Source organism: Scomber scombrus, chromosome 13 (assembly GCF_963691925.1).
Source record: "Scomber scombrus chromosome 13, fScoSco1.1, whole genome shotgun sequence".
Taxonomy (NCBI): Eukaryota; Metazoa; Chordata; class Actinopteri; order Scombriformes; family Scombridae; genus Scomber; species Scomber scombrus.
In genome coordinates, this window is record NC_084982.1 from 26560279 (window position 1) to 26586820 (window position 26542).

General features: G+C 38.7%; 1 protein-coding gene across 1 annotated transcript; it reads left to right on the forward strand.

Moving 5' to 3' along the window:
* The first annotated feature begins 213 nt into the window (after positions 1-213).
* Positions 214-26029, forward strand: LOC133992528 (collagen alpha-3(VI) chain-like). Its single transcript, XM_062431174.1, has 43 exons — positions 214-328; positions 561-1160; positions 1417-2010; positions 2227-2826; positions 4464-5075; positions 6746-7369; positions 8797-9396; positions 9578-10186; positions 10344-10678; positions 10765-10843; positions 10955-11100; positions 11190-11282; positions 11388-11441; positions 11640-11711; positions 11845-11871; positions 11960-12004; positions 12199-12252; positions 12346-12408; positions 13476-13541; positions 14300-14353; positions 14452-14487; positions 14580-14642; positions 14885-14947; positions 15240-15302; positions 15654-15716; positions 16222-16272; positions 16635-16670; positions 16860-16922; positions 17266-17328; positions 17614-17646; positions 17763-17799; positions 17920-17931; positions 18043-18536; positions 18644-18746; positions 19045-19746; positions 19859-19961; positions 20053-20108; positions 20536-20796; positions 21073-21147; positions 22403-22588; positions 23731-23796; positions 24740-24925; positions 25105-26029. Exons 1-43 carry the CDS (start codon positions 280-282, stop codon positions 25143-25145), a joined length of 8232 nt encoding a protein of 2743 aa, XP_062287158.1. The 5' UTR covers positions 214-279; the 3' UTR covers positions 25146-26029.
* Positions 26030-26542: the final 513 nt, after the last annotated feature.

The following is a 26542-nucleotide window of genomic DNA, read 5'->3' on the forward strand; positions in this document are numbered from 1 at the left end:
CTCCAATACGTCAGGGACAACGTTTTTACAAACTCCTCCGGGAGTAGGCACCTGCAAGGTGTTCCACAGATACTGATCCTGCTAAATGGTGGAAGGTCTTTTGACAATGTAGATACCCCAGCCTCTGCTCTCAAACAGCAGGGCGTTTTTGCCATTGGCATTGGAACAAGGAACTCTGACAGTAGAGAGCTGCAGAACATATCGTTTGACCCTAGTTACGCTCTATCTGTGTCTGAGTTCACTGACCTCCCCACTGTGCAAGACCGGCTCTCCTCTGTAATGAGCAAAGTGCTAGTAAGGGCCATGCTTATGACACCAACATTAAGTGGTAAGAAAAACACCAATTTTGTCCATCACAGTAATATGTTGGAACACAAATTGAGGTGTTTGAAACCTATCTTTTTTGATTCGTCAACCAGTACTCGTTATAATAAAATATGTGTTCCAGTATTATAGGAGCATGCCTTAACCCAGGGGTTAGCTTTCATCAGCTGACGTTGACAAGTGAAATGTTTGACACATGAAGTTCCATAAATCTAATAATGTTTTATTTTCCCCAGTGGATAGAAAGTCAGCAGGAAGGGATGTTGTGTTCTTGTTGGATGGATCTGATGGTAGTAGAACTGGATTTCCAGCAATGAGAGACTTTGTCGAAAGAGTAATAGAGTCACTTAGTGTGGATGACAACAAGGACCGTGTCTCAGTGGTTCAGTACAGCAGAGATCCAGCTGCCCAGTTCTATCTGAACACGTACACAACAAAGGGCGAGATCCTTGAGTCTGTTAGAGGTTTAAGTCACAAAGGTGGAACAACCGTCAACACTGGAGCAGCTCTTCAGTATTTGAAGGATAATGTCTTCACAGCCTCTGCTGGAAGCAGGCGTCTGGAAGGAGTTCCACAGATCCTAATACTGTTAAGTGGTGAAAGTTCCTTTGACAGTGTTGATGCACCAGCCTCTGCTCTCAAACAGCTGGGAGTCCTGACCTTTGCAGTTGGCACTAAGAGCTCTGATAGCGAAGAACTTCAGATGATATCTTACGACCCCAGTTATGCTTACTCTGTGCCTGAATTCACTGACCTTCCCAGTGTCCAACAACAACTTCAGTCTTCTGTGGAGGCTGTTGTTGTTGACATGATCCCAGAATCACCAACTTTACCTGGTATGTAAACTGGCTCGCTATCTTTAAGGCACGACTGGCTTGTATAACCTTTAATGAAGGGAAGAAACTTATGATATCTTAGGACTGCTTAGCTCCATATGTGTATTTAAAGAGTTTTGGTGTTGTGCTTTCCAAGTGTTTAAAATTGTGAGCAGGTAGCTTTACATGATATCAAAAATAGCCACCTCACAATGATTAGTCAATGCAGGGACTGTTTTCAGAGGTTTATATTGTTTGTCTTCATCTGTTTTCTCAGTTGACATTACCAAAAAGGATATCGTATTTCTGTTGGATGGTTCCAATGGCACAAGGAATGGCTTCCCAGCCATGCGAGACTTTGTCCAGAGAGTAGTAGAGACACTCAGTGTGGATGACAACACGGACCGTGTCTCAGTGGTTCAGTATAGCAGAGATCCAGCTGCCGAGTTCTTTCTAGACAAGTACACCAAAAGAGAGGACATTTTGGATTCGGTCAGAGGGCTGAGACACAGAGGAGGCAGACCCCTCAACACCGGGGCAGCCCTCCAATATGTCAGGGACAATGTTTTTACAACGTCCACCGGGAGTAGGCACCTGCAAGGTGTTCCACAGATACTGATCCTGCTAAATGGTGGAAGGTCTTTTGACAATGTAGATACCCCAGCCTCTGCTCTCAAACAGCAGGGCGTCTTTGCCATTGGCATTGGAACAAGGAACTCTGACAGTAGAGAGCTGCAGAAGATATCGTATGACCCTAGTCTCGCTCTATCTGTATCTGAGTTCACTGACCTCCCCACTGTTCAAGAACAGCTCTCTTCTGTAATGAGCAAAGTGCTAGTGAGGGTCACACCCATGACACCAACTGTAACTGGTAAGAATGTTACAAGTTTTTCGATCAAAAATCATGGTTGGTCACAAATTGAAGAGTATTGTAGTGTATATTTTTGTGTTTGTGTTATCCAGTACCACTTGGCAGTAAGAATAGAGTACACTTCTAATACTGGGACATCAGTGAATGTTCTTGAAACATGCACAAAAGTTCATTATCTTCCTAAGGTAAATATGTCTCAAATGTTGTATTCTCTAGTGGGCAGAAAGCCACGAGGAATGGATGTTGTGTTCTTGTTGGATGGAACTGATGGTACTAGAACTGGATTCCCAGCTATGAGAGACTTTGTCCAGAGATTAGTAGAGACACTCAGTCTGGATGACAACAAGGACCGTGTCTCAGTGGTTCAGTACAGCAGAGATCCAGCTGCCCAGTTCTATCTGAACACGTATTCAACAAAGAGTGAGATCCTTGATACTATCAGAGGCTTGAGGCACAAGGGTGGAAGACCTCTCAACACTGGAGCAGCTCTCCAGTATTTGAGGGATAATATCTTCACATCCTCTGCTGGAAGTAGGCTCCTGGAAGGAGTCCCTCAGGTCCTAATATTACTAAGCAGTGGAAGATCTTTTGACCGTGTTGAGGCGCCAGCTTCTGCTCTCAAACAGCTGGGCGTCTTTACCTTTGCAATTGGATCTAGAAGATCTGTTCAAAGCGAACTGCAGAAAATATCCTACAGTCCCAATTATGCTCTATTTGTTTCTGAATTTACTGACCTTCCCAGTGTCCAACAGCAACTTCAGTCTTCTATGGATTATGTGGTTTTTGACTTAACCCCAGAATCACCAACTGTCCTCGGTATGTTAACACATCTTCCTACCGTGAAAATATAACCTCCGTTATCTACAACTAGTCATTTTTCAGCGATGGTGGGAGACGTTCCAATATGTTTCAATCAAACAAGGCAGCACACAACAATTATTTGGCGATTTGTTTTCTCCTTCAAAATCCTTCCACTTGTAAATGATGATGATTCTGTTACCAATGACAAGAAATTATATCATAAAACATTTGTAAAAAATCGTGAACAAACACATTTATGTACATACTATCCAAACAACAAAATATCCACACTTTAAGTTAATGAGATCAGTCAGTTATTAGTATTGCAACGTTAATGCAAGAGATGGTTGATTTTGCGTAATGGCATCCTTTCCAAATTTTTAAATAAAAGCAACGTCTTATGTTTTATTCTTGAAATGCATCATCTGAAAATGCTGTATTGCATTACAAAAAGTGTCCGTATTTTTCCAGCTTCACTCAGCCTTAGTTAGGAGATCTATGTTTGCAATTGAAATGAGGATGTGGCATACTTTTATATAGATAACAATGTCCACTGATAATTCTTAGTACATAAGGATATTGTTTGTTGTTCTTCTCTGTTAGCTGGTCATGATACTGCCTCTAATGTTTCACTATTCATTTAGTAATACTTTTTGTCCTTTTTCTATACCTAACATGTTGAGTCAAGACCATTCTTTCCATAAATGTGTTGCACTGGTAAATGTATTGCAATACATTTTCTACTTGTATTTCTTTAAAGTAAGAACATGTATTATTTCCTTCTTGTGGTCGCGAAAAGATGAAGCCAGTTGTATTCAAAAATCAGCACTCTTTGAATGACAAGGACATTCTTGATTCTGAGTCAATTTTTGATTCTTAAAGACAAAGGCAACAGGTGTTCATCTCACAAACTCCTACAGACATCTTGACCTGAATTCTTTCCATTGCCAGCAATCGCTGGTTCTCTTTTAATCTTATTCTTGTTCATGAGTCCTTTCTAATCAAATTCATATTTTGTCTTTTGATCATTTTTTTTTATATTCATATCCAAAATATGTGTCAATATCCCATAGTAAGATAATTTCCCCCCGAAGTGTGGTATTGAAACTATTTTGTGTCTACCTGATGTCATTTTGCCTAGTATTTATTTTGAATTGGGTTTGTGTTGTTTTCTGCTGATGGTTTAAAAAGTATTCAAAGGAGCATTGCATACACAGAGTCGCTCGACCTATCTTCATTGGCAGGATATTCTAAACTCTAGGACCACAGATATATTTGGAGACACTTTGCAAATAATGTTTGTTTCCGAAGAATTAGCTGCAGCCCAAAGGTACAGTACATGGAATATTTGAAATACAAGAGCTTGCAGTGACAACAATATGCTATAAACCAACACAAGCAGTTATAATATAGAGGATTGAATTTAAGTTATGTATTCGTGTCATGATTAGCTCATCATTGAAGGCTGGGATTTACTGTGGAAACAATGACTACAGAGTATCATCATCCAACGTCAGCCCACAAATTTGACTTCACTCATTGTTGTATATCAAGAGCCCAATGTTTGATATAGGATATCAAATCTCAGTGTGTAATTGCAGCTGTAATTTCTTCTACAGAAGTTAATATTATATTTTCTCCTTCTCTTTTAGTTGAGTCGCAGGGTCCCCGGAAGGATGTTGTCTTCCTTGTTGATGGATCTGATGGTGTTGGACGGGAATTCCCTATCATCCAGGAGTTCATCCGCCGTGTTGTCGAGAGTCTCAATGTGGGCGAGAATAAGATCCGGATTGGAGTGGTCCAGTATGGTGACTCAGCACAGGCTGACATGCATCTGAACACACATACAACCAAACAAGGTGTTTTGAATGCCGTCAAGGAAATGAGGCACCGGGGAGGAAGACAACGGAACCTGGGTCAGGCCTTGGAGTTTGTCAGTCAGGATGTTCTGACAGCAGCACGAGGTAGTAGGAAGCAAGAAGGTGTACCACAGTTTTTAATCGTTGTCTCCAGTGGGTCTTCTACAGATGACATCAGTGGTGCAGCAACTTCCCTCAAAAAATCTAGAGTTCTTCCCTTCAGCATTGGGACCAGGGATGTTAATCCTCAACAGCTCCAGGTGGTGTCATATGTGCCTAACTTTGCCTTCAGAGTAGATGACCTCCCTGGCCTATACACAGTACAGGAAAACTTAATCAACACTCTCACTGAGATGTCGGATGAAGACATCGCAAGGATGCGTCCAGTATATCCAGAAATTGATGGTAATTTTACTCATATATTTACATAATTTATAATCATAATTGTATGTCATTTTATATTTACTCTTACGTAATTAAATGATGTCTAACAAACTGATTTATAACCTAATCATATTCTCACACCCTAAGTACTTAATTTAAAATAGTTTAAATCATGATTGACATTTTATACATGACTTTTTCTTTACATGATTAGATTTCTCAGTCATACTATAGGGTAAACATCCCTATTAAGCCCACCAAATCCACTTTTCAGACATTTTTAATATATAATACCTCAATTTATGTGGTAACCTTTTGATTATAATGAAAGTCTAATCTCTCATTTAAAGTGTCAATAATTGATTTATACCAATTTGTAATGTTGTTTTTGTTAAATTCTTCAAAATATGTCAAACATCTGGCATGGGCCTAATGTACCCTGTAAGCCTTTGGGTGTTCCAAATAAGCCCACTTCATGATTTGTTGCAATATATTTAAATAGCTATTGGGAGCTAAGAAATTACAGATTTGGATAGAACAAGTTTCGTCTATTCAAATCTTAGCTTTTCAATTGTTGTGTGTGTGACTGGCCATTTTGCTGTGTTGTCAATACAGAAGAAGCTAAACTGACAACATGTCTCCTTTGGAATGACAAAAACGTACTGTTCAATTCTTCAACTTATGTGTTCTCATTTTGTCTCTACCATGGCTAATGTTAGTTTAGAACATATGCATATCCAGAAGGAACTGACCTATGCAATATCATTGATATTTAAATATAGGTATTAATTATCTGAATAATTGAGCTCATTCATTAGGGATGAAATTGATTCAAAGGTCAAAAGGCAGAAAATCCCCTTGAAACACAGTCAAGTGAGCTTAAAGGGAGCAGGTGGGTTTAAAGGGAAGGGTTAGGACAGGATATTTTTTATGCATGACATTTTATGCACATTAAATAAAAAAACAACTAAATGTACATATTTACATATGGTGCACTAACATAACATGAAATGTGCAGAGAAATAATTAGCTACACTTATACTTATTTATGTCCATCTCAGACTCGAGCATGATTCTTTATGCTAGTATCCCCTTCAAATATTAATAAAAAAATAAACATACACATTTATTATCTATTTAGCGGTATGATAATATAAACTGCATACGAAAATGTAAACTATAGATTCTTATCATGCTTTATGTCATTGCATTGAACCATACTATGCAGCTACTGTATTGATGCAGCATAACGGTATTTTTGCTGGCATGCTAAAATTCATATTTTAATTTAAAAATAAACAATATTTATAATTCAGATAATATTCTAACATGCCTTATTCAAAAAAATAATATTTTAAATTTTGATATCAAATGAGTATTTACCAAAAGCAGGACTGGAAATAATGAAAAAAAGTTTTTTGCAACTTCTTCTGTGACCAGCAGGCACATGTCACACGTACTCCGATAATTGAATGTCAACAAATCTCATTGGATTACAATGAAAAGTGTTTATTTATGTAACAAGCAGCTTCATTGAAAGAAACATCACACAGAAAAAAATGATGTTGTGACAGTTGCAAGTGGGCCTATATGGTACATGGGCTTAAATAGGGATGTTTACCTTATGTCCTCATATATTGAGATTTCAGTAGTATTCATACCTTGTTTCTGTGTTTACATTTTTTTAACAGTAATCACAACAGTCACTACAGGAGGAGGAAAGAGAGATGTCGTGTTTCTAATTGATGGCACCACAGCAGGGCGTAGAGAGTTCCCTTCAATCCTTGAAATGATAAGAAGAGTTGTGGAGAAGTTGGATGTAGGCCTGGAAAAAGTCAGAGTTTCAGTGGTACAGTACAGTGATGATGCAAAATTAGAATTTCTTCTGAATCAACACTCCACCAAAGAGGAGGTACGCCAGGCTGTGGCGAGACTCCGTAGCAAAGGTGGGAACAGTCTAAACACAGGTCGTGCTCTTGAATGGGTCTCCAGAAACATTTACCAGAGGTCAGCAGGAAGCCGCATTGAAGATGGTGTGCCTCAGTTCCTCATTTTAGTTACAGGTGGCAAGTCTACAGATGATGTATCCACTCCAGCAGACCAACTTAAGAGAAACTACATTGCACCTCTTGCTATTGGCTCAAGGAATGCTGACCCTAATGAACTGAGACAGATTTCCCTGAAGCCTGAACTTGTATATACAGTTGACAGTTTCCAGCAGCTTCCAAGTGTGGAGCAGAAGCTCATTGATTCAGTCACAACAATATCCACCGCTGATATCATCAGTAGCTACGTTCCTGCACCTGTGGAACCAAGTAAGAAACACTTTCATTAGCTAACTTCAAGAACTAAAGGAATACAGTTTTTGGAGCAATTTGTGTGACAATCCATACCCCCATAATCTAAAAGTATAAGCATCAGTAAATCCACTTAGAAATCATACAACAAATAGGCACCTTGTAACTTTTTGGTTCATAATCATCATCAAATGTGTTATTTTTTTTCAATAAACATAACACAATCAGTCATTTTAAGGCAACATCCATGCCTGTGTCTTGGGGATTGGGCGGTATCTGTTTCTCTATACCTTCACCTACATTCCTAACATTATTCAAAGTTGAGCTGCTGAAGATAGGGGTCATTGTAGCATGTATGATACAGTATTGTAGTGATGCAATATTTTTTTATATTCACACCTTATGAAAGCCAGTCCGCACCACCCAACCTGCAAAAAAATGTCAGTCAAGCACCCAATACCAACCAGACCCACAAACTGCTAGTTGTGCAGAAAATGTGTTATGAATATGATCACATAGGTAGAGGTACAAGGCAAAACTTCTGAGAGAAAACAATTAACACTTTGTCTACCTGTTCATCAGGTACCACAGTGGAGACACAGCTAAATAGTCATTAGGAACAAAGTCACTGAAGACCACCATGAATATAAGCTCAAACAAAGAAAAGTCTAGTGAGTTTCATTCACTCATAAGAGATGAATGGCTCATGTTTTGGCTAAAGTTTTCTGCTAAGTTAGAAACACTGAGTCACTTCTTCTGCAGTCTTCACTTCCTACTTCCCACTTTGCCATTGCAACCTACATTGTAGTCATAGGGGTGATTACATTCTGCCTCTATTTTTTACAGTATCGAAAATCATACCTTTGGGATGGAAAAAACTCCAAAAACATGATATCATGACTTGCTATCAAACACTGACAATTTCCTCTATCTATTCATATATGAATACATTTGTCCTGCATTTAAAACATATGGACAGAAACATTTTTTCAATTTACATTTTTTTCTTTCATAAAACCTCTCCTAGAACATGTATAGTACCACTGACATGCAAAATGAGCAAATGCATTTACTAATAGCCTAACTTGAAAAAACAATATAAGACGTATATGTTGGTGTCACATATAATTACTAAGCATAAGTCTATACTTAAAGAAAATAAAATTAAAATGAGAACGGAACACCTCAGGGTTTATCATTTGGTTCCTATCTTTGTTTTTCATTCTTCATATAACTGAAAATTAAAGTGCATGATTCAGGGTGCATGGGTGGTGAGGGGGTTAAAGTTTCTGTACACCACTGCAAAGCTCTAGGTTTCAATTCTATTTGACAGAATTAAAGAAAGAACAAAACAAAACAAAACAAACAAACATAAACAACAAATACTTTTTCTTATGTATTTCACAATTCAATATATTTCTCTGTCTCTTGTGCCTATTTTGCAGATCTCTCAAATCTCGGGAGAAAGGACATTATTTTCCTAATTGATGGCTCAGACAATACAGGTCCGGATGGTATTGCTCATATCCGTGATTTCATCGTCAACACTGTCCAACAACTCGATGTCCAACCTGATCAAGTGCGTGTGGCTGTTGTCCAGTATGCAGACAAAGTTAAAACTGAGTTCTCTCTCAACTCACACAACAACAAGCCAGCTGTTATCTCTGCTATCAAAAGACTTCGCCAGAGGGGTGGCCGGTCATCAGATCTGGCTGATGCCATCGAGTATGTCATACAGAATGAGTTAAAACCCGCTGCTGGTGTTCGTATGGCTGAGGCCTCCCAGCATCTTGTGGTTCTCACAGGTGGACGCTCCCGCCAAGATGTTTCTATCTATGGACCACTGCTGAAGGGCTCCAGGGTCAATTGCATTGGTATTGGAGCTGGTGGTGCTGACGCAAGGCAGCTAACCCAGATTTCTACTACCTCAGAGGATGTCCTTCAGGTTCCTACATTCCCTGGCCTGCCAGCAATCAAGGAAAGGTTTATTGCAAGGTTGAGTGGGACTATCCCTGATGAACTTCCCACAGACTATGAGGATCCAAGTAAGTTGTGCCCAAAATGTGCATAATATTGGACCATATTACAGATACTAAAATACAGATTTTACCCTAAACCAACTGTCCTAAGTATGTCTTAAGTATCTAATGAGTCACATTTTCTGTTTTTTTTGTTCCCACCCTTCTCTATCATGTCCTCTTCAATGTCTCATCTTCTCTGTAATAGCATCCCTTCCTCCACCTAAAAAGGCTGATATAGTGTTTTTGGTGGATGGCTCCATTAACTTGGGCAGGGAAAACTTCAATGAAGTGATGTCATTTATCATCAACCTGATTGATCTGTTTTTCAATGAGAGAGACAACCTGAGGATTGGCCTGGCACATTATGCCACAGATGTGACTGATGTCTTCTACCTCAACACCTACAAAAACAGGCAAGATATTGTTAGCGCTATTGGCCGAACGGATTACAAAGGTGGACGAAGAATCAATACTGGTGCAGCCATTCGCCACATTCAAAATGTTCATTTCACCAAAGAAAAGGGCAGTCGGAAGGATGAGGGTACTCCTCAGATCCTTATGGTTATCACTGGAGGACGCTCATCTGATGACAGCAAAACAGCAGCACTTGGTCTAAGGAATACTGGTGTGAGAATCTTTGCTGTAGGAGTGGGTGACACTGGGAATGAGTTAGAAAACATAGCAAGCGAGTCGTCCACTGTGGCTCGGGCAAGCACCTTTCAGGAGCTTTCAGAGCTGAATGAGCAAATCCTGGAGACTTTGGATGATGAAGTGAAGGGGAAGCTGTGTGTTGGTACGGCAGAACCTGCTAAAAGTAAGAGACAAATGTTTTCTTCTTGCTAATGGACTTTTTCCCTCAGCAACTTCACATGTTTTTTTAAATTTGTGACTGAATTAAAAGTTTTAGATGTTTTATGTGACTCACAATAAATGCAGATTTTTTTGACACATAACTATGGTCTGTTTTGCAGCCTGCAGCGTAGAGGTTTTGGTGGGCTTTGATGTTAATGCCCAGAATATCTTCAATGCTCAAACCAGCCTCCAGAGCAAGATGGATGCCATTCTGAGGAGGATTTCCAAGATGGAAGCTATCACTTGCTCATCAGGCCAGATTCCCACCGTGCAAGTAGGCATGCTGGCATTGGACTCTGCCTCTGAACCTGTCCTGCTGGAATTCACAGACAATGCTGCTGAGCTCTTTGAGGGCTTCAAAGCCCTACGCAATCGTGGCCCCTTTGTCCTCAATGGCAAGACCATCGCAGCTTACACAAATAGGTTCAAAAGCAGACCGGATAATGTTGTGAAGGTTGGTTACTAAAACAGTTTAAAATACTGAAAATATTTGTGGAAATGTGAGGAAGTGTTAAACTATATGGTTTTTCTCCCATGAAGGTTGTCATTCATCTGACTGATGGCTTTGATGCCCCATATGTTGAAATGAAAAGGCGAGTTGATGAGCTGCGGCTGTCAGGTAAGGAGATGATGTAGAAAAACTGCCCTTAAACAAATTACGTTAATGCCATAACCATAAGTAATCTGTGAGGAGTAATATATTCCCATAACTCTTATATCTGCTAAACAGGAGTGAACAGTTTCATTCTTGTCGGAATGGAGCGGGTGGCCAAATTTGAGGAGGCTTCATTATTGGGATATGGGCGAGGTTTCAGGTACACAAGACCCCTACAAATCAATATCATGGAATTGGACTATGAGCTGATGGAAGAACTGGTGAGTTAATAATTAGTCAGACAGAACACTTTCATCACTCTTCTTTTTTCCAATGAATTACTTCATGTTTGTTTTCTTTTGCTATGTAGGACAATATTGCAGAGAGGGAGTGCTGTGCAGTGCCATGCAAATGTACTGGCACCAGAGGAGTCCGAGGGGGAGTTGGAACTTCAGGGCCTAAGGTATCCAAAGTCAAAAGAATAAAATACATTTTCTTTCAGAGCCCTTAATTTTTAATAGAAATGAAATGTTAACAGAAGCTAAGACTTGGTTGTTTTGTCTTTCAGGGCAGTCCAGGATTATCAGGAAGCCAAGGGCATCCTGGAGATGAGGGTGGACCTGTGAGTTTGATTACCTTGCTTACTTGTGTGGTCCTAATCTGACATATTTCTATGAAAGACCTGCAGGCTCTTGCTGTAAACAGTCTTCTCTACAGCAGTTCATTTGTTCATTGTTTTTCTCTCCACATTTTCATATTCCTTCTGATTTCATCCTTTGTTGTATTTTGTCAACATATTTGTTTTGTCCTGCAATGACAGGGAGAGAGAGGTCCCCCTGGTGTAAATGGAACTCAGGGTTTCCAGGGATGTCCTGGACAAAGGGGTGTCAAGGTAAAGGCGTTTATATTATTTCTAACATTCACCTCATCCATATCTGCTAATTTAAGTTGAAAATATGATTACCTGTCTATTATCTTTAGTGACATTTTATTTTAATATGAGATTATTCTTTACCTTTGTTCAGGGTTCCCGTGGATACTCAGGAGATAAGGTGAGTTTTTTCCTCTTTTTTAAATCTTTATTATCAGATAAAAGTGTCTAATGAACTGACTACCTAACCAACTGCTACCATGTTGCAGGGTGAACTTGGAGAAATTGGCCTTGACGGCATCAACGGAGAAGAGGTAAGTGTGTTTTATATTAGCTTTTTCTCATTCAGTCATGAACTTTTAATATAACACATCATAAAATATTCTTGTTGTAAGTAGCAGTGTGTCAAGTGAGTTCCACCAATTTTTTCATGTGGCAAGGACATACGAACATGCTGTTGCTCATTCATTATTTTGGGCTTTAAGTAGTATCCATGTAATGTTTTCAGGGCAAAGGTGGAGTGGCTGGACCCCCAGGAGCAAGAGGAAACCCTGGCGGAAGGGTGAGTGATTTTAGCTTTTCCATTTTTCAGCCTATTCTTATGTCATTGTGTTAGTGCTGATTAATGCTCACTCAGTATTGTATTTGCTTTTAGGGTCCTAAAGGTGCCAAAGGACAAGCAGGAGACATAGGAGATACAGGAATCCGAGGAGACCCTGTGAGTTTTCTTTAACAGATTATAGTGCCATTTAATGTCCAAATTAATAGTACTTTATAAAATCACATATTGCTTTAAAGAGACTATAGTCAATATTTTTAATAATAACAATGTATCAAATGAAGTCAGTAATACCAGGTATGGCTCATAGTGATAAACCTACAGAGAATTAGCAGCGACTCTGCAGCTCCCCATGGCTTTACAAAGCATAATAGCAAGTTTCACCACCTTGTTCAGCTTTGTGATTGCAACTTTACTATTGTGGTTCATTTTTTAGTGTACTTTTAGTGTTGTTTTTGGTTGCAGCAGATAGCCGTCCTCAGAGAAAATCTCTAAACCCCACTGTGTACAATAACTGCCCAGTACTAAATGTGAAACAGACCAACTAGCTGGTGAACACAATGTAGTATTTAGCAGATATTTCCCTTTAGAGTTTGTATAGATCAGAAACAAAGCTAAAATAGCGTTGATATTGGACTTACATTCACCAGGTGAACAAAAATACATCTCTAAATGAATGATAATGTTGCTTTGTGACTGCTGGATGTGGAAATAAGCAACTATTTGCTAACAAGTTCAACAAAGGAGCTTAAAAGGTGATGTTGTGTTAATGTTGCATTTGCAACTTGTTACAACCCCCAAGTGGCCAAAAAATAACTTAGTGTGGGTTTAAACATGGAGTGTTCTCAACTGATTATAAAGGGGTGTTATGCATTACTTGAGTATTTATTATGCACAATCAGTACATGATAGTGATAAAATCAGGGAAGCAGGTTGTTACTAATCACCTGTTATAAATTACCAGTTTAGATTAGATTTGTATGTCAGTAGATTAATTAAATTACTCTTAATCTAAGTTACTACTCATTCCTTTCAACAATGGCTAATAGTAAATAGTGGTGTGTGATCCTTTAGTATATGAGAATGTAGATGTATATAACTGTCCCTCAGTCTGCCAGGCAGCATGTACAACATGTACAACATGCTGCCAGACAGCTTTCTTTCATTTATTCTTTTCAGGGTTTGTGACTGTAACTGAATTTGAACAAGTAATTTCTGTTTTATAGGGTACAAGTGGACCGAATAACAACCAAGCAGGACCTAAAGGAGACCCTGGTGATGCTGGTCCAGCGGTAATGCCCCTCTTCACACATAGTATTGCTGTAGAAAAATCTCACAGCATTACTTTTAAAGACACTGGAAACCCATATCTATAATAGCCTTGTGTATGTACATGTATGTAGTGCAGGGATTGATGTGCATAATATTAACCATCTAAAAAGAATTAGAAATTAGTTTCAATCCAAATTCGAAATATATTTCATCACATACATTTATCATTTAAGTTTTTGTAAACATTTCCTGATATTGGGTTTGAAGTGAGCATGGTTATGCTTGGACATTTACCATGTAAAATGATACAGTAAAATTTCTGCATCTTAACCCAAATAATTTTCCTATATTCTTCATTACTGTGGCTAATTACCTGCTGTACATTTAAATGTACAATGTAAAAAAACATTTCAGATCTGCTAGTTACTTTAGCTTAGCAGTTAGCTTCTTTCTCTGCCTCTTGCTCTCTTGCTCTCTCTTGCTCATTGTGTCTTATATTTAGCTATTACATGTATATGTAATAATGAATGTAGTATATTTACTGTGATGAAAGTGAGGCTCAGTGAGTTAGAAGCATGGCTCCACACCAACAGCAAAATTAGCTGTTTTGAGCTTGGTTTTGTAATGTTTAAAATTGTTTATTTTCATTCACATTCAACTCTAATATCATGTATTTTTACTACTGCAAGCCAAATTTCCAGAGGCTTTAGGCATTTCAACATGGCTGTTTATGTTTGTCATAGTTTGTTTTACTGAGATGTCTTTTCTGAAATTATAGGGAGAGGCTGGTGTGGATGGAAAGAAGGGAACACCTGGAGAACCTGGAAGAAGGGTAAAATATTTTTCTATGTATACATTATCTCTGTTGTATACTAATTTCCACTGTTTTTTTAAATTAACCTAGACTTATTTATTCTCTGACTTCATTAGGGAAATGATGGCAGAAGAGGCCCACCTGGAACAGCTGTAAGCTTTTTTTAAGTGATAACATTCAGTGTCTAATTTTTATTGCAGTGGTTATGGTCATTTTAACATTTTGCTTCTTGCATTTCATGAAGGGAAATGCTGGAAAGCCAGGAGCTGATGGTGAAGCAGGAGAACCTGGTATTGGAGGATCAAGAGTAAGTTTGTCACTCTTTTCAGGGTTTATTCAATCTACAAATACACTTGCCAAAACATCGGCATACCAAATGCTGTCATAAGAATTCACTGTTAACACTTTTCTTGGCTGCAGTTGCCATATGACACATTGTTTTGACTGGACTGTGACTGGACTATTTATACATCTATAAAAGTGTGTTCATTTTACTCAAGGGTTGGTAGACACTGGTTCATCATTTCTGTGTGGTTTGTCATTTTCAAGGGTCCAGCTGGACCGAATGGTGCACCCGGACCCAGAGGAGAAGATGGGAACCCAGGACCCAGAGTGAGTGAACCTCTTAAATCTTTTTGTTTGTCTGTCACGTACTTAACACATAATAACTCAGTGTAGTCATGTATATTTACAAAGCACATGTGAAACAAGCATCACTTTTAAATCAATGTAAAGAAAAGAAAAGAAAAAGCAAAGCAGAAACAGAACATTTATCACTGTGCCTACCACACATTGCAGTAGCAATGGGGCACACACTGGTTTAACCTGCTGAAAGTCATGTGAACAATATTCTTTACTGTGAGTAAAGGAATATCTTCTAATGTCCTGATGTTGTGTTTTCCAGGGTCCTGGAGGTAAACCAGGGTCTGCTGGAGAAAACGGCAGAAGAGGCGGTCTTGGTCGCAAGGTATTGAGTGGAACAAAATTTGCCATGGCTTATGTTCTTCCATAACAGGCGTGTTTCATTTATAAACACAATGGCTTAAGCCTAGATCTCTCACATTACTGGGCACACATGTGTAGCCTATTTGAGCAAACATGAAAGCACTATAAGAAAACATCAAGGTTCCGCTCGAGATCTACTGCAAAAAAGAAGGGGAAAAAAAGCATATGATCCTAATTAACTCTACTGAGACTGACGTGATAGCTTCAAGAAATATTCCATTCTTAATTTAAAGCTTTGACATCCTCTCTGAGGCTTTGACTATTTCTGTCTCTGTCTCATTCTCTGTATATGGCTATGTCTGTGTCTTTGTAGGGAGAGCCAGGAGATCCCGGACCTAAAGGTGTTATTGGACCCCTTGGCCCCCGTGGAGAGCCTGTAAGAATGAAACCCTTTTTTAAGCATGTACCATACTGTAAAACTGGTGAAAATGAGAAAAATAATAAAAAATAATACGAAGGATGATTATCTTCTTGATAGTTGTTCTTAAGAAAAAGAATGACATTGGATGGAAGCTTAAGATTTAAGGCTGCAAGCTTAAGAAGCTATTGTTTGCATTGCACCATCATGGATGATTTGAAGCAAGAATTATGTGGCTGTGGCTATCTGAAAATGTATATGTGATGTGTTTAATGAAATCATTGGTATTTTTTATTGTTATTTCCTTCTCCCATGTATTCTGTCTTTAAAGCATACCAAAGCATAGTATCACATAACACTATTATGTTGGGACAAAGAGGGAGATGGGATGGTGTGGTGGTGGTGTTAGTGGGGTGTTGTTCTTGTTTTCCTTTTACTACCAAAAGTGCATGCAGCTGAGTTAATTAACACTCTACGAAGAAAAACATATGAGTCCTGAAACCTTATCTTCATTTCCTTATAGGGTGGAGATGGCAGAGATGGGTTTGGTATTCCAGGGCCTGATGGAAGAAAGGCAAGTGAATTTTAATTAAGGTTAACGTAAACTATACTACACACGCGCACACACACACACACACACACACACACACACACACACACACACACACACACACACACACACACACACACACACACACACACACACACACACACACACACACACACACACACACACACACACACACACACACACACACACACACACCTTCAATGCTACTGAATAGTATTATGAAGACTGCCCTGGCTTTGGCTCATTTAAAGATAGAATTATTAATGAATCCTTTCACTATTACAAATCTCAAGACATGTACTGTTATAGACTCATTCAGTGGGACAACTATAATAATACTTAAAGTATGTATGGATTCTCTACAGGGTGATGAAGGTTTCCCAGGATTCCCAGGACTAAAGGTAATGGAAAACACTAACTCTATAAATATCAAAACAACAATTAAAAAAAAGAAAAAATTACTTATTTGTAAGACAAGGAAAAGCAGCTAATTGTCAGAATCCCAGAATCATCAAATATATATATTTTTTTTGTTCACGAGTGACCTACATCCTCATTTTAATTGATTGTCTTTACTTCCATCACTGCAGGGAGCAGCTGGTGACTCCGGCACCAAGGGTGGACCTGGACGTAAAGGAAATAATGGCCAGAGGGTAAGCTTTGAGACCCATTTTAGTTTAGGTTAACGTGAGTACATTCTAAATGCTACAAAGCAGATTGTATGTTGTAAATTTTGCAAAGTCCTTAAACACTCAGCTTGTTCAAGAGCAACACTGGACACCTGTTATGCATGATACTCTAGAGGACTGGTTTTGATGTTTTGGTTCAAATATAGTGTGGATTCTTGGCAGTGAGTGAGTTGAATAAGCATGTGCATTAATGTTGCCTGTGTTTATTCTTTGAAGAGAGTGAATCTTTAAAGTCTCTTGAAGTTCTACTGACAGTTGAATAGTTCTCAAAGTGAATTATATTTTTCTAACCATTTACTCTTTTCAGGGTGTCTCTGGAGAAAGTGGTCCATCTGGACAGAAAGGAGAGGTTGGATATTCCGGACCAAATGTAAGCAACTTAAAATCTTATAAACAGTGTGCATTCCTTATAAATGACAAGTGCCACCATTGCAAAATATGTTCATTCATGATTTACAATATATACTATCTTGAGTGGGCTGTTCATGCTGATGTCTTTTCATGGATTCCAAACTTAGTACACACAGCACATTATATATTAATTATACTGCACAACATTTGACATAAATAATCGTATTTCAGGACTACAAAAAACAAAGTTTATTATATGTCCTGTCTTGTCCAGCTGTTAACACATCTCTTTTTGTTTCCTCAGGGTCAGAAAGGGCCGAGAGGACCAGGTGTTGTGGTATGTACTCATAGATTCATCTTTCTGTAATTTGATGAACAGGGCTCATAAGAGCTCAAGCCTGTGGCCTGTGTGTCTCTTTCAACATTTGTCTTAAAATGTGTCTTTGTCCACAGCAATGTGACCTGGTCAAGAAGATCAGAGACAACTGTCGTAAGTATATTTCAATGTCTATCAACAATTTAATAAAATGATGAAATGATAAGCAATACTGGTCATGTGTTTGTATGCTACAAAATATCTCACCAAGTTTTGTGTCCCTCTCTTCATCAGCTTGCTGTTATGGTAAGTACATAAAAAACAGTCATAATGTAATAAGAATATAACTGTTCATTTACTGTTCATGTGCATCCACTGCTCTACAGACAACTAAATCCTCTGTATGTTCACCATTAGGTCAGCAGGAATGCCCACTCTACCCCACTGAGCTAGCCTTTGCCCTGGATGCCTCTCAGGGTATTGGCCGCCCTATCTTCAACAACATGCGTGACACAGTCCTGCGTATTGTCCGAGATATCACCATCACTGAGAGCAACTGTCCAAGAGGAGCTCGTGTTGCTTTGACCTTGTACAACAACGAAGTGACCACTGAGGTCCGGTTCGCTGATAGAATGAAGAAACGTGACCTGGTGCAGCGCATCGAGGGATTGCAGCCCCTGCAGACCCGCAAGGAGCGCAAACTGGATTCGGCCATGAGCTTCGTGGCCCAGAACACCTTCAAGAGGGTGCGCAGTGGTTTCCTCATAAGGAAGGTAGCCGTCTTCTTTGTTGGCAGCGAACTAAAGGACACGCAAGCAGTTACAAACGCAGCTCTCCGCCTCCATGATTCTGGAATTGCCACTCTGTTCTTAGTCAACCGTGAGGACTCATCACTTGCCAGAGCATTGCGGGTAAAAATATAACATATCTCAAAGGGTACAATACAGTACACATATTTTTAAAGACATATTTACCGTATCTGTCATGATTGAATGAAAAAATACTTTCTACACACCAGGTCAACAACACTGCACTGGCCCAGGTAATTGTTCTTCCCAGCCCTGGAGGTGCACAGTACAATTCAGTCCTCCAAAAGATTATGAACTGCCATGTCTGCCTCGGTAAGAGCTCTATGTTTTTGCAGTAACAGTGACATTATAGTTGAGTTTTAATTTTTGTACTTTTCACAGGTGGCTGTGATCTGATGTATTACAACCGCTGTTTCTATTTAAAAATATCTGTGAAAAATTCGTAGTTAATAGAAAAAGTCCCTGGTACAATGGCTTAAATATGGATGACCCCAGTCGATCCTGAAAGTTTCATGCATTCTGAAAAAAAAGTTTTCAGACTGATCCATTTAGACATAATAGAAATCATGATAAAATATCTACATCAAAATTCTGTCTTCTCCTTTTCTAGACATCTGCGCTCCAGACCAAATATGTGACTATGTACCCCCAACAACCAGTCGGGATAAGCGGTCTTTCACCACAGACGTGGACATCGATATGGCATTTGTCATGGACAGCTCTGAGTCTACATACCCAACTGTATTCACTGAGATTAAACGCTACATAGCGCACATAGTGGAGCATCTGCAAGTGTCTTCAAATCCCAAGTCATCTGTTCACCATGCCAGAGTGTCAGTGATCCAACAAGCACCTTTTGAGTTCCTTTACAACAAAACTGGCTCTCCCATCCATGTGGATATTGGCTTGACTGAGCACCAGTCATCTCAGGATATTGTCAGATTCCTGCTGGAGAAGACACCGCAGCTAGAAGGTGGCCGCTCATTGGCAGCGGCTATTCAATCAACAGTGGAACAGGTGTTTGAGAAGGTGCCTCACCAACGTGACCGGAAAGTACTCATGCTCTTTGTAACAGGAAATGTGGAAGAGGAAGAAGAGCAGCTGGTGCGTATTGCCACTGAGATCAAGTGCAGAGGCTACTTCCTGGTCATCATGGGCGTGGGTGACACAGTCAGTGCTGGGGATGCTCGTGTCCTGTCAAGCATGGCCAGTGAGCCTTCAGATGTCTTCTTCAAGAGACTGGACAGCCTCTCACAATTTTACGATACTCACATTCAGACCTTTGGCCAGCTGCTGCCAAAATACATCAGCAGTAAGTTAAAAATAGATTTCAGTTTTAATGCCTTTGTTCACATTTGTTTACGTAACATTTAACCATGTGCCTGTGAGTAAGACATTGTGTTATGTATTGCTTGTCTTTTCAGTCGAAAATGCTTTCTACATGTCCCCTGAAGTCTCCAAAAACTGCAAGTGGTTCCAGAGTGACCAGCCACTAAAAAACCCATTTACATCATCACACCAAGAGGAGTAAGTGTTGTGATTTGAACACATTATTGTTCACTGTTAATTTGTTGAAAACACTGATGGTTTTACTCATTATGTATTATTGCATTTATAGGAAACATCAGAAGCATCATGAGAAACATCAAGCAGTTCATCCAACAAAACACAAAGGTGAGATCGGGAATGCGTTATAATGAACTTCAACTACACCAAGTAATGTTTGATGTGGAGATTTGATTTCCTTACAATGATCTGGTTATACATTTGTATTCCTCGTAGGATAAAAGAGCAGGTTGTCTTATCAACTATTTCTGGGTTTTTTTTGTGATTCATACATAGTCAACTGATAACACTGGTACCCAACAAATCAGCTATCAGCACCACTGTTCACTCTCCCCTCAGACTTACAGCTTCACAACAGAATATATAACAGTGGATGAAAAGTAACATTATGTTAGTCCCACTGACAGGCATTTCGAACAGCTACTGACCTATTATTTTCTCCAAACATGTCATTTTATTTTGCTTTTATTTTTTATTTTCTTTACATGTAATTACATTGTCCTTCCTTGACACCACCATATCTTACCTTTCTCAGACGCAGAAGAGCTACACGTCTCGAACATCACCTCCAGCAGCTTGAAATTGCGTTGGAGCAGCCCAGACCCCAAGCTCTTTGTCTACTTTGAGGTGGTGGTGACACGGCTGCATGACCACGTGCTGGTGCTGAAGACCAACGTGTCAGGCACAGAGCTTTCTCTGGACAACTTGAAGAGTGGTCAGTCATATCACGCTGTGGTCTCTGCCTACACTGCAGATGGTCATGTTGTCTCCACCCGCAAAGGCATCATCACTACCAGTAAGTCCACAAACAAAAATATGGAATTATGAACATCCTATAATATATTATTTAAAGGACCAATAAGAAATATTTTACATGTGTCATAACACAAGAGATTGCAAAATGCTAAATATGGTGGTTTACTCCCTGGTAGAAAAGTCATATGTCAGGACAGTGGAGAATGGGGTGTGAGGATAATAATTAAAAATGTATGCATTTATTGTGCCTTAACTACTTTCCAAGATTCTCTGCATTATTTTAACCACTCCATAAATGCTTGTTTCACTTTGACAGAGACAGCAGTGCATAAGCCATCCAGCCGTCGTACCAGTACTGTAAATACAACACCACTGGACAAACCAGAGACTGGTGAGTAACATGGATATAATACTTGCTTTAACTTGTGCTTTTACTTTTAAAATAATAATGCTTATTATAGTTTATATATTATTTCGGTTGACATCTGACCTCATCAGCCACATATAAGAACAGTAAAAGAAACTGCAAAATAAACCAAAAAGTGTTATCTTTGAATTATCAGCATAAATCCATTAAATATATTCTCCACATTTACCAGGTGCGTTAAAGCTAATGGTCTATATAGAGATGTTTGGCTAGGTTTCCTAGGCAATATGGTAATCATATAGATAAAACCTCATGGTCCAATTCAGAGAACATAGTGTTGCCAAATATCGTGTTGGTCACTTAGGAAAACTTACGAAATCTACAACTCAAGTAGTCAAGGTTTGTCCATTATATTTTTTCTATAATGTGTTGTGACAACTGAAACAATTGAAGTTGTGTGTAAGAATAAATTAATCTTGCTTAGTTGGAAAATTAAAGCAATGAAGAGAATTTAAAGTGATGTATTGCAGCTGTTACTTATTGTGAAAGACATATTACCCAACATTTGTACTGACTGCAAATTTAGGAAGTTTTGTGAAGAGGCAAGCTTCTTCGTCTGCACAAACATTCAGATATGATTTTAAGAACAAAAAAAGAAAAGTCGCATTTACTAGAAAAGTCATAAACTCAGGGAAAACTGTATTTTGATACCCCAGTGTCAGCATTTCTTTTACAAGCACTCTGCAATTTACAGTGTGTTGTCCCACAAAGGAAATGTCAGATAATGCAGCCAAGACCCCAGTGGCTTCTGAGTTTTTTCTATAACTTGAAGGATTTCTGAGGTCATCACATGCAGATAACCTGGACCACACAGCCCAAACAAGTCCTAGATGACTAAAATGAACTAACATTAAACAGTAGCTATAGTTACAACTAACTCATTTTCAATTCACCTATAGGAACTTAAACCTCTTTCTTTCTACTGACTACTTTTAATTTTCTAATGCCCAATCTCCTAATAATGCCCTCTGTAGAATGTCATGCTATGTTGAATGCCATTTTCTTCCCTGTGAGAATGAACTATGACTCTTTTGACCCAACTAGACCCTTTTGAACACCCCTAAGCTTCTCATATGATTGCAGTCATTACCAACAACTTTTTAACAGCACACAGTAGCTATTGTATGCCTCATGTAGTTGTACATTCAATCTTAACCCAAACTCATCTTCTCTCCCTGTCTGTTCTCCACCACTACTGTTGTTTTTGCATGTTTTCTAGTCAATGAATTTGCAGACCCATGCTCATTTGACTATGACCCTGGAATGCCATGCAAAGACTATCAGGCTAAGTGGTTCTTTGACAGAAAGAACGGGATCTGTACTCAGTTCTGGTATGGAGGTTGTGGAGGCAATGAAAATAGGTTCGACACTGAAGCCCTCTGCTTGAAACGCTGCATGAGGACAGGTAAGTGGTTGTTGCTGCCAGGCTCACTGAAGGAATCTACCACTGCTTGGTGTGATAGTGTAATCTAATCCAGCATTTCATGAGCTTCAACCTCAGACACAAAACCTGCAAGTGTCAGTTTTCTAAACCTCTAACAGCAATTGCCGGATCATACTGTAGCTTACAAACTGTAAGGAGGCACAGCAGGCCTGTCAAGATTCGGAACGTACCCCGTGCTGAAATGGTGTGCATGGAGCTTTAATAAGAATTTTTTAACACCTTTCCAAAACCAAAGACACAAGAGTGTTTTTATGTGTTTATAATGCTTTGCTAACTAGCTACTTACAGAAGTAACCTGGCGTTTTTTGTAGAGGAACCAGTGTGCCAGTATATCTGCAAGTAACAATTTGGTTATTTGTCATCCTGAAAGCCTTTTTTTCATTTAACAGTGAAGCACACTGGTAGACTGAATAACATTTCACTTACATTTACATTCATAATGCTGTACTATAATACTAGCTCTAACATGCAATGCACAAACAATTATGCAAATTGTTTTTACATGTCCACAAAATACGACTTTTAGCCTGCGACTTGTAGCTCCAGCCTCAGCCTTTCAGCCTGATATAATGTATGTAGTCATCATTTAAGAACCTCTTACAGGTTTCTCAGCTGGAAGTATTAAAAAATCTACTGGAGTTTTATCATTAGCATTACCGTACCCTAGTAAACTACAACTGATACAACCTGCTAGCAATAGTCTTTTAAAATGATGATGACAAGATTATTATTTCATATTCAGATGAAACATTATTTTACTTATTGTGAGACTGAAGACTGTTGTTTAAAAAATGACTGAATAATTATAGAAGCTAAATTAAATGTTCGCTTATACTTGACAGAACATATTGAGGAAATAGTAAAAATCTCTTTTAAGGTGACTACATGAGATTTTGGAAAATGCGGCTTCTATCTTCATACAGAAGAATAAGTTTGCTGTGAAGTTAAAAGTAGAAGTTAACTGTCAATGTTGGATTATTTGTGACAGATAATGAGAATTGCATCTGAGCGAATACATGTGGCCATTTATATCCACCTTGCACTTGACACCACGTTGGTCAAAGTCTGCTCCTTTTAACATTTATATTTGATTGTTTCCACAGTGCCAGTTGCAGAGCGTCAGCGCAGAGTAAAGCAGGTTGAGCAGATAGAGATCCTCCCAGCTCCTGGTGAGATCTGATAAACACTCACTACACCTTGAATAATAACACCAGATTGCTGTAGGTCTATAATGTTACTGTTCCTTCCCTTCTAACACCCTGTTTTGAAGGCATAGCTGACTTTGATGTGAGTATATATATGCAAATGCTTGCCAATATGAAAGAAAAAAAGCACTTCCTTTGTAGTTTAGCTTAAACAAGCAAGTCCACATCATCAAACACAATTTATGTCAGACTTTTTCAAACCACCTCCTGATGCTGCACATATATCTGGACATCAAATCGCCAGTTACACATTATATCACTGTTGCATAATTCAATTTCCTCCAACTGTGCTCAATTTGCAAAACAACGAGCCCCTTTGTATTCAACTGCAAAGCCGCCCACCTCCCCCACTGCCCTTCAGATGATCTAAATGACTGACGGAACAAGTTAAACATGAAGCATGGAAAAATGAGAAAGCTGTACTTTTGTCACAGTAGTGAGCCAAGTCATAACTATGGAGAAAAAGAATGGAAAGCCTTGTTCATTGGTTCATTGTTGTGCCCCACACAAAACAAGTTTAATTTGTCAGTGCCTCATCAGAGCTGAAAAAAATTGGCACAAGATACTTACAGTAATACAAAATGTACTCTAAACCAAATTTGCTGTATGTCATGATTATGGAAGAATAAAGACTTGTGGGTTGGAAGTGCTTTTGTTCTTTCCTTGAAATATTTATAGGCATTGTACAGATTTCCATTCCACAACACAAAAACACACATACTGGAACAATATTCATCACCTCTCAATTACTAGCCATTATGTATAATGTTAATTATGTTTACTGCTGATTGCACCCTCGCATTAAATATATTTACTGTACAATCACTTCAAGCATATGGCATTGCCAAAAAGTTGCACATGCTTTCATACTTTTACTGATTGCTGTTCTTTCTCACTTCCTCCACAGCGGCTTCTACAAATGTGGACATTTGCCAGCTTCCCAAGGAGGAAGGAACTTGTGCCAAATTTGTCCTCAAGTGGCACTACGATGCCCCCAGCAAGAGCTGCACACGCTTCTGGTATGGAGGCTGCGGTGGAAACCAAAATCGCTTTGACACACATGAGCAATGTCAAAAGGCTTGTGGAAAACAAGGTACATGTTCCAAATAATAATCTCATCAATTTAATTGTTTGGTAAAAACGTTCCAGCTGGATTGTTAATTCATTTATAATTTGGCGCAGTCACTGTTAGGTTACAGTAGTTGTTGAAGTGTTTGAAACATAATCCCATAAGAGGCTAACCAAGTTTTTTTCTTTTCTGTTTCTCACCAGCACCCGTCAACCAAGGAGTCGTCGCTGCAATAAGAACATAGGACGACGTTAGAAAGATGGCCAGCTTTTACCTCTGTTCAGGGGATTCTGAGGAGAAACATCCAACATGGCCATACTATAGGGATGCAATACCAAAGCAATGGTGGATGCACTGGATTCCACAAAAATAGACTTTATCCCCCAAATTCTTGAAGTAGTGTTTTTCACAGCAAGAAGGAAGGCAAAACACGATTTGCTGCATGATTTGTTTTAACCTTCTGGTGCTACATAGTATGTTTGTTTTACAGATGGAGTTGTTAAGTGCATTCAGTTTTGTTATGTCAAGTTTCCTGGACCATCATATGAGTATTTTTAAAAAATGCAGTTTTATAATTAAGCAAGAAACATATATGAATATCTTGGACAGAGATCAGCAATAAATCAGTACATGCAGGACTGGCATTATTCAATGCAGTAACCTTTTTTTATATTGTGTTTTTACATTCCACATAGCAACATTGGCTTTATATTTTTTAAACTCACTTGATCCCTGTGGAATCAATCTTTCACTATGTCACAGAATCCACAGCAATGTTTACACAAGTCTTGTATGGCAATGTGTGTATTAAAATGACAGTGACCAGCTGTCCTGATGTAAAAAAAAAAAAGAAGAAGAAAAAACATTGTAACATTAAGTGCACTTCTGGATCCACTGCCTCAAACACACAAGCTCCAGCTATGGAAAAATGGAATGTACTTGTCAAGCTGTTTTTATTTTTGGTTTTACTGAAATGTATTGTTTCATCTGGGTATTGGGGAAATAAAAACAAACTAGACTTTCTAATAAACATGAGCAACTGATTTTTTTTTTCTTGTTTTGAATTAAGTATTTTACACAAGAATCAAAAAGATGGAAAGGAAGTACAAAAATATGCTTATAGGTTACTGAAGATTGCATAAAACCAGTAGCTAATTGCAATTTATATCATCTTTAATTTATTTTAAGGTGTTTGAAATGTTTTTCTTTTGGATTAAAGTGCAGCCCGAGGATACTTTACTTTTTGTCTCCATTTTTATTTATTGAAAACCAGAAGCTGATATTAAGCTGCTGCCTAAAATTACATTCAATTGTCAGTTATTTTTTGGTGTTTAGTTTTTTAAATAACAGTAATTGGTTGTCTGTAGATTAGTTGTTTTAAGTCTGTCTTTTTGCAATTGTCACATGCCCACATGCATATTGAAAGAGTCACTGGTTGTTTGTAACTTCATTGTTTGCAAAATTACACTTTGGAGTTCAGTTGTAAGTTAGACAAATCGATTGTGGTCAATCTGCCAAAGTCTTTTTAAAATGAAGTTACCTCTTTGTAACCTCTTTGTTTTTGCCTGCTGAGCCAGGGCAGAAGGAAAGTAATGCAAAGAGGGAATTTTATACTAAATGGATTATGACACTGGAAGATCC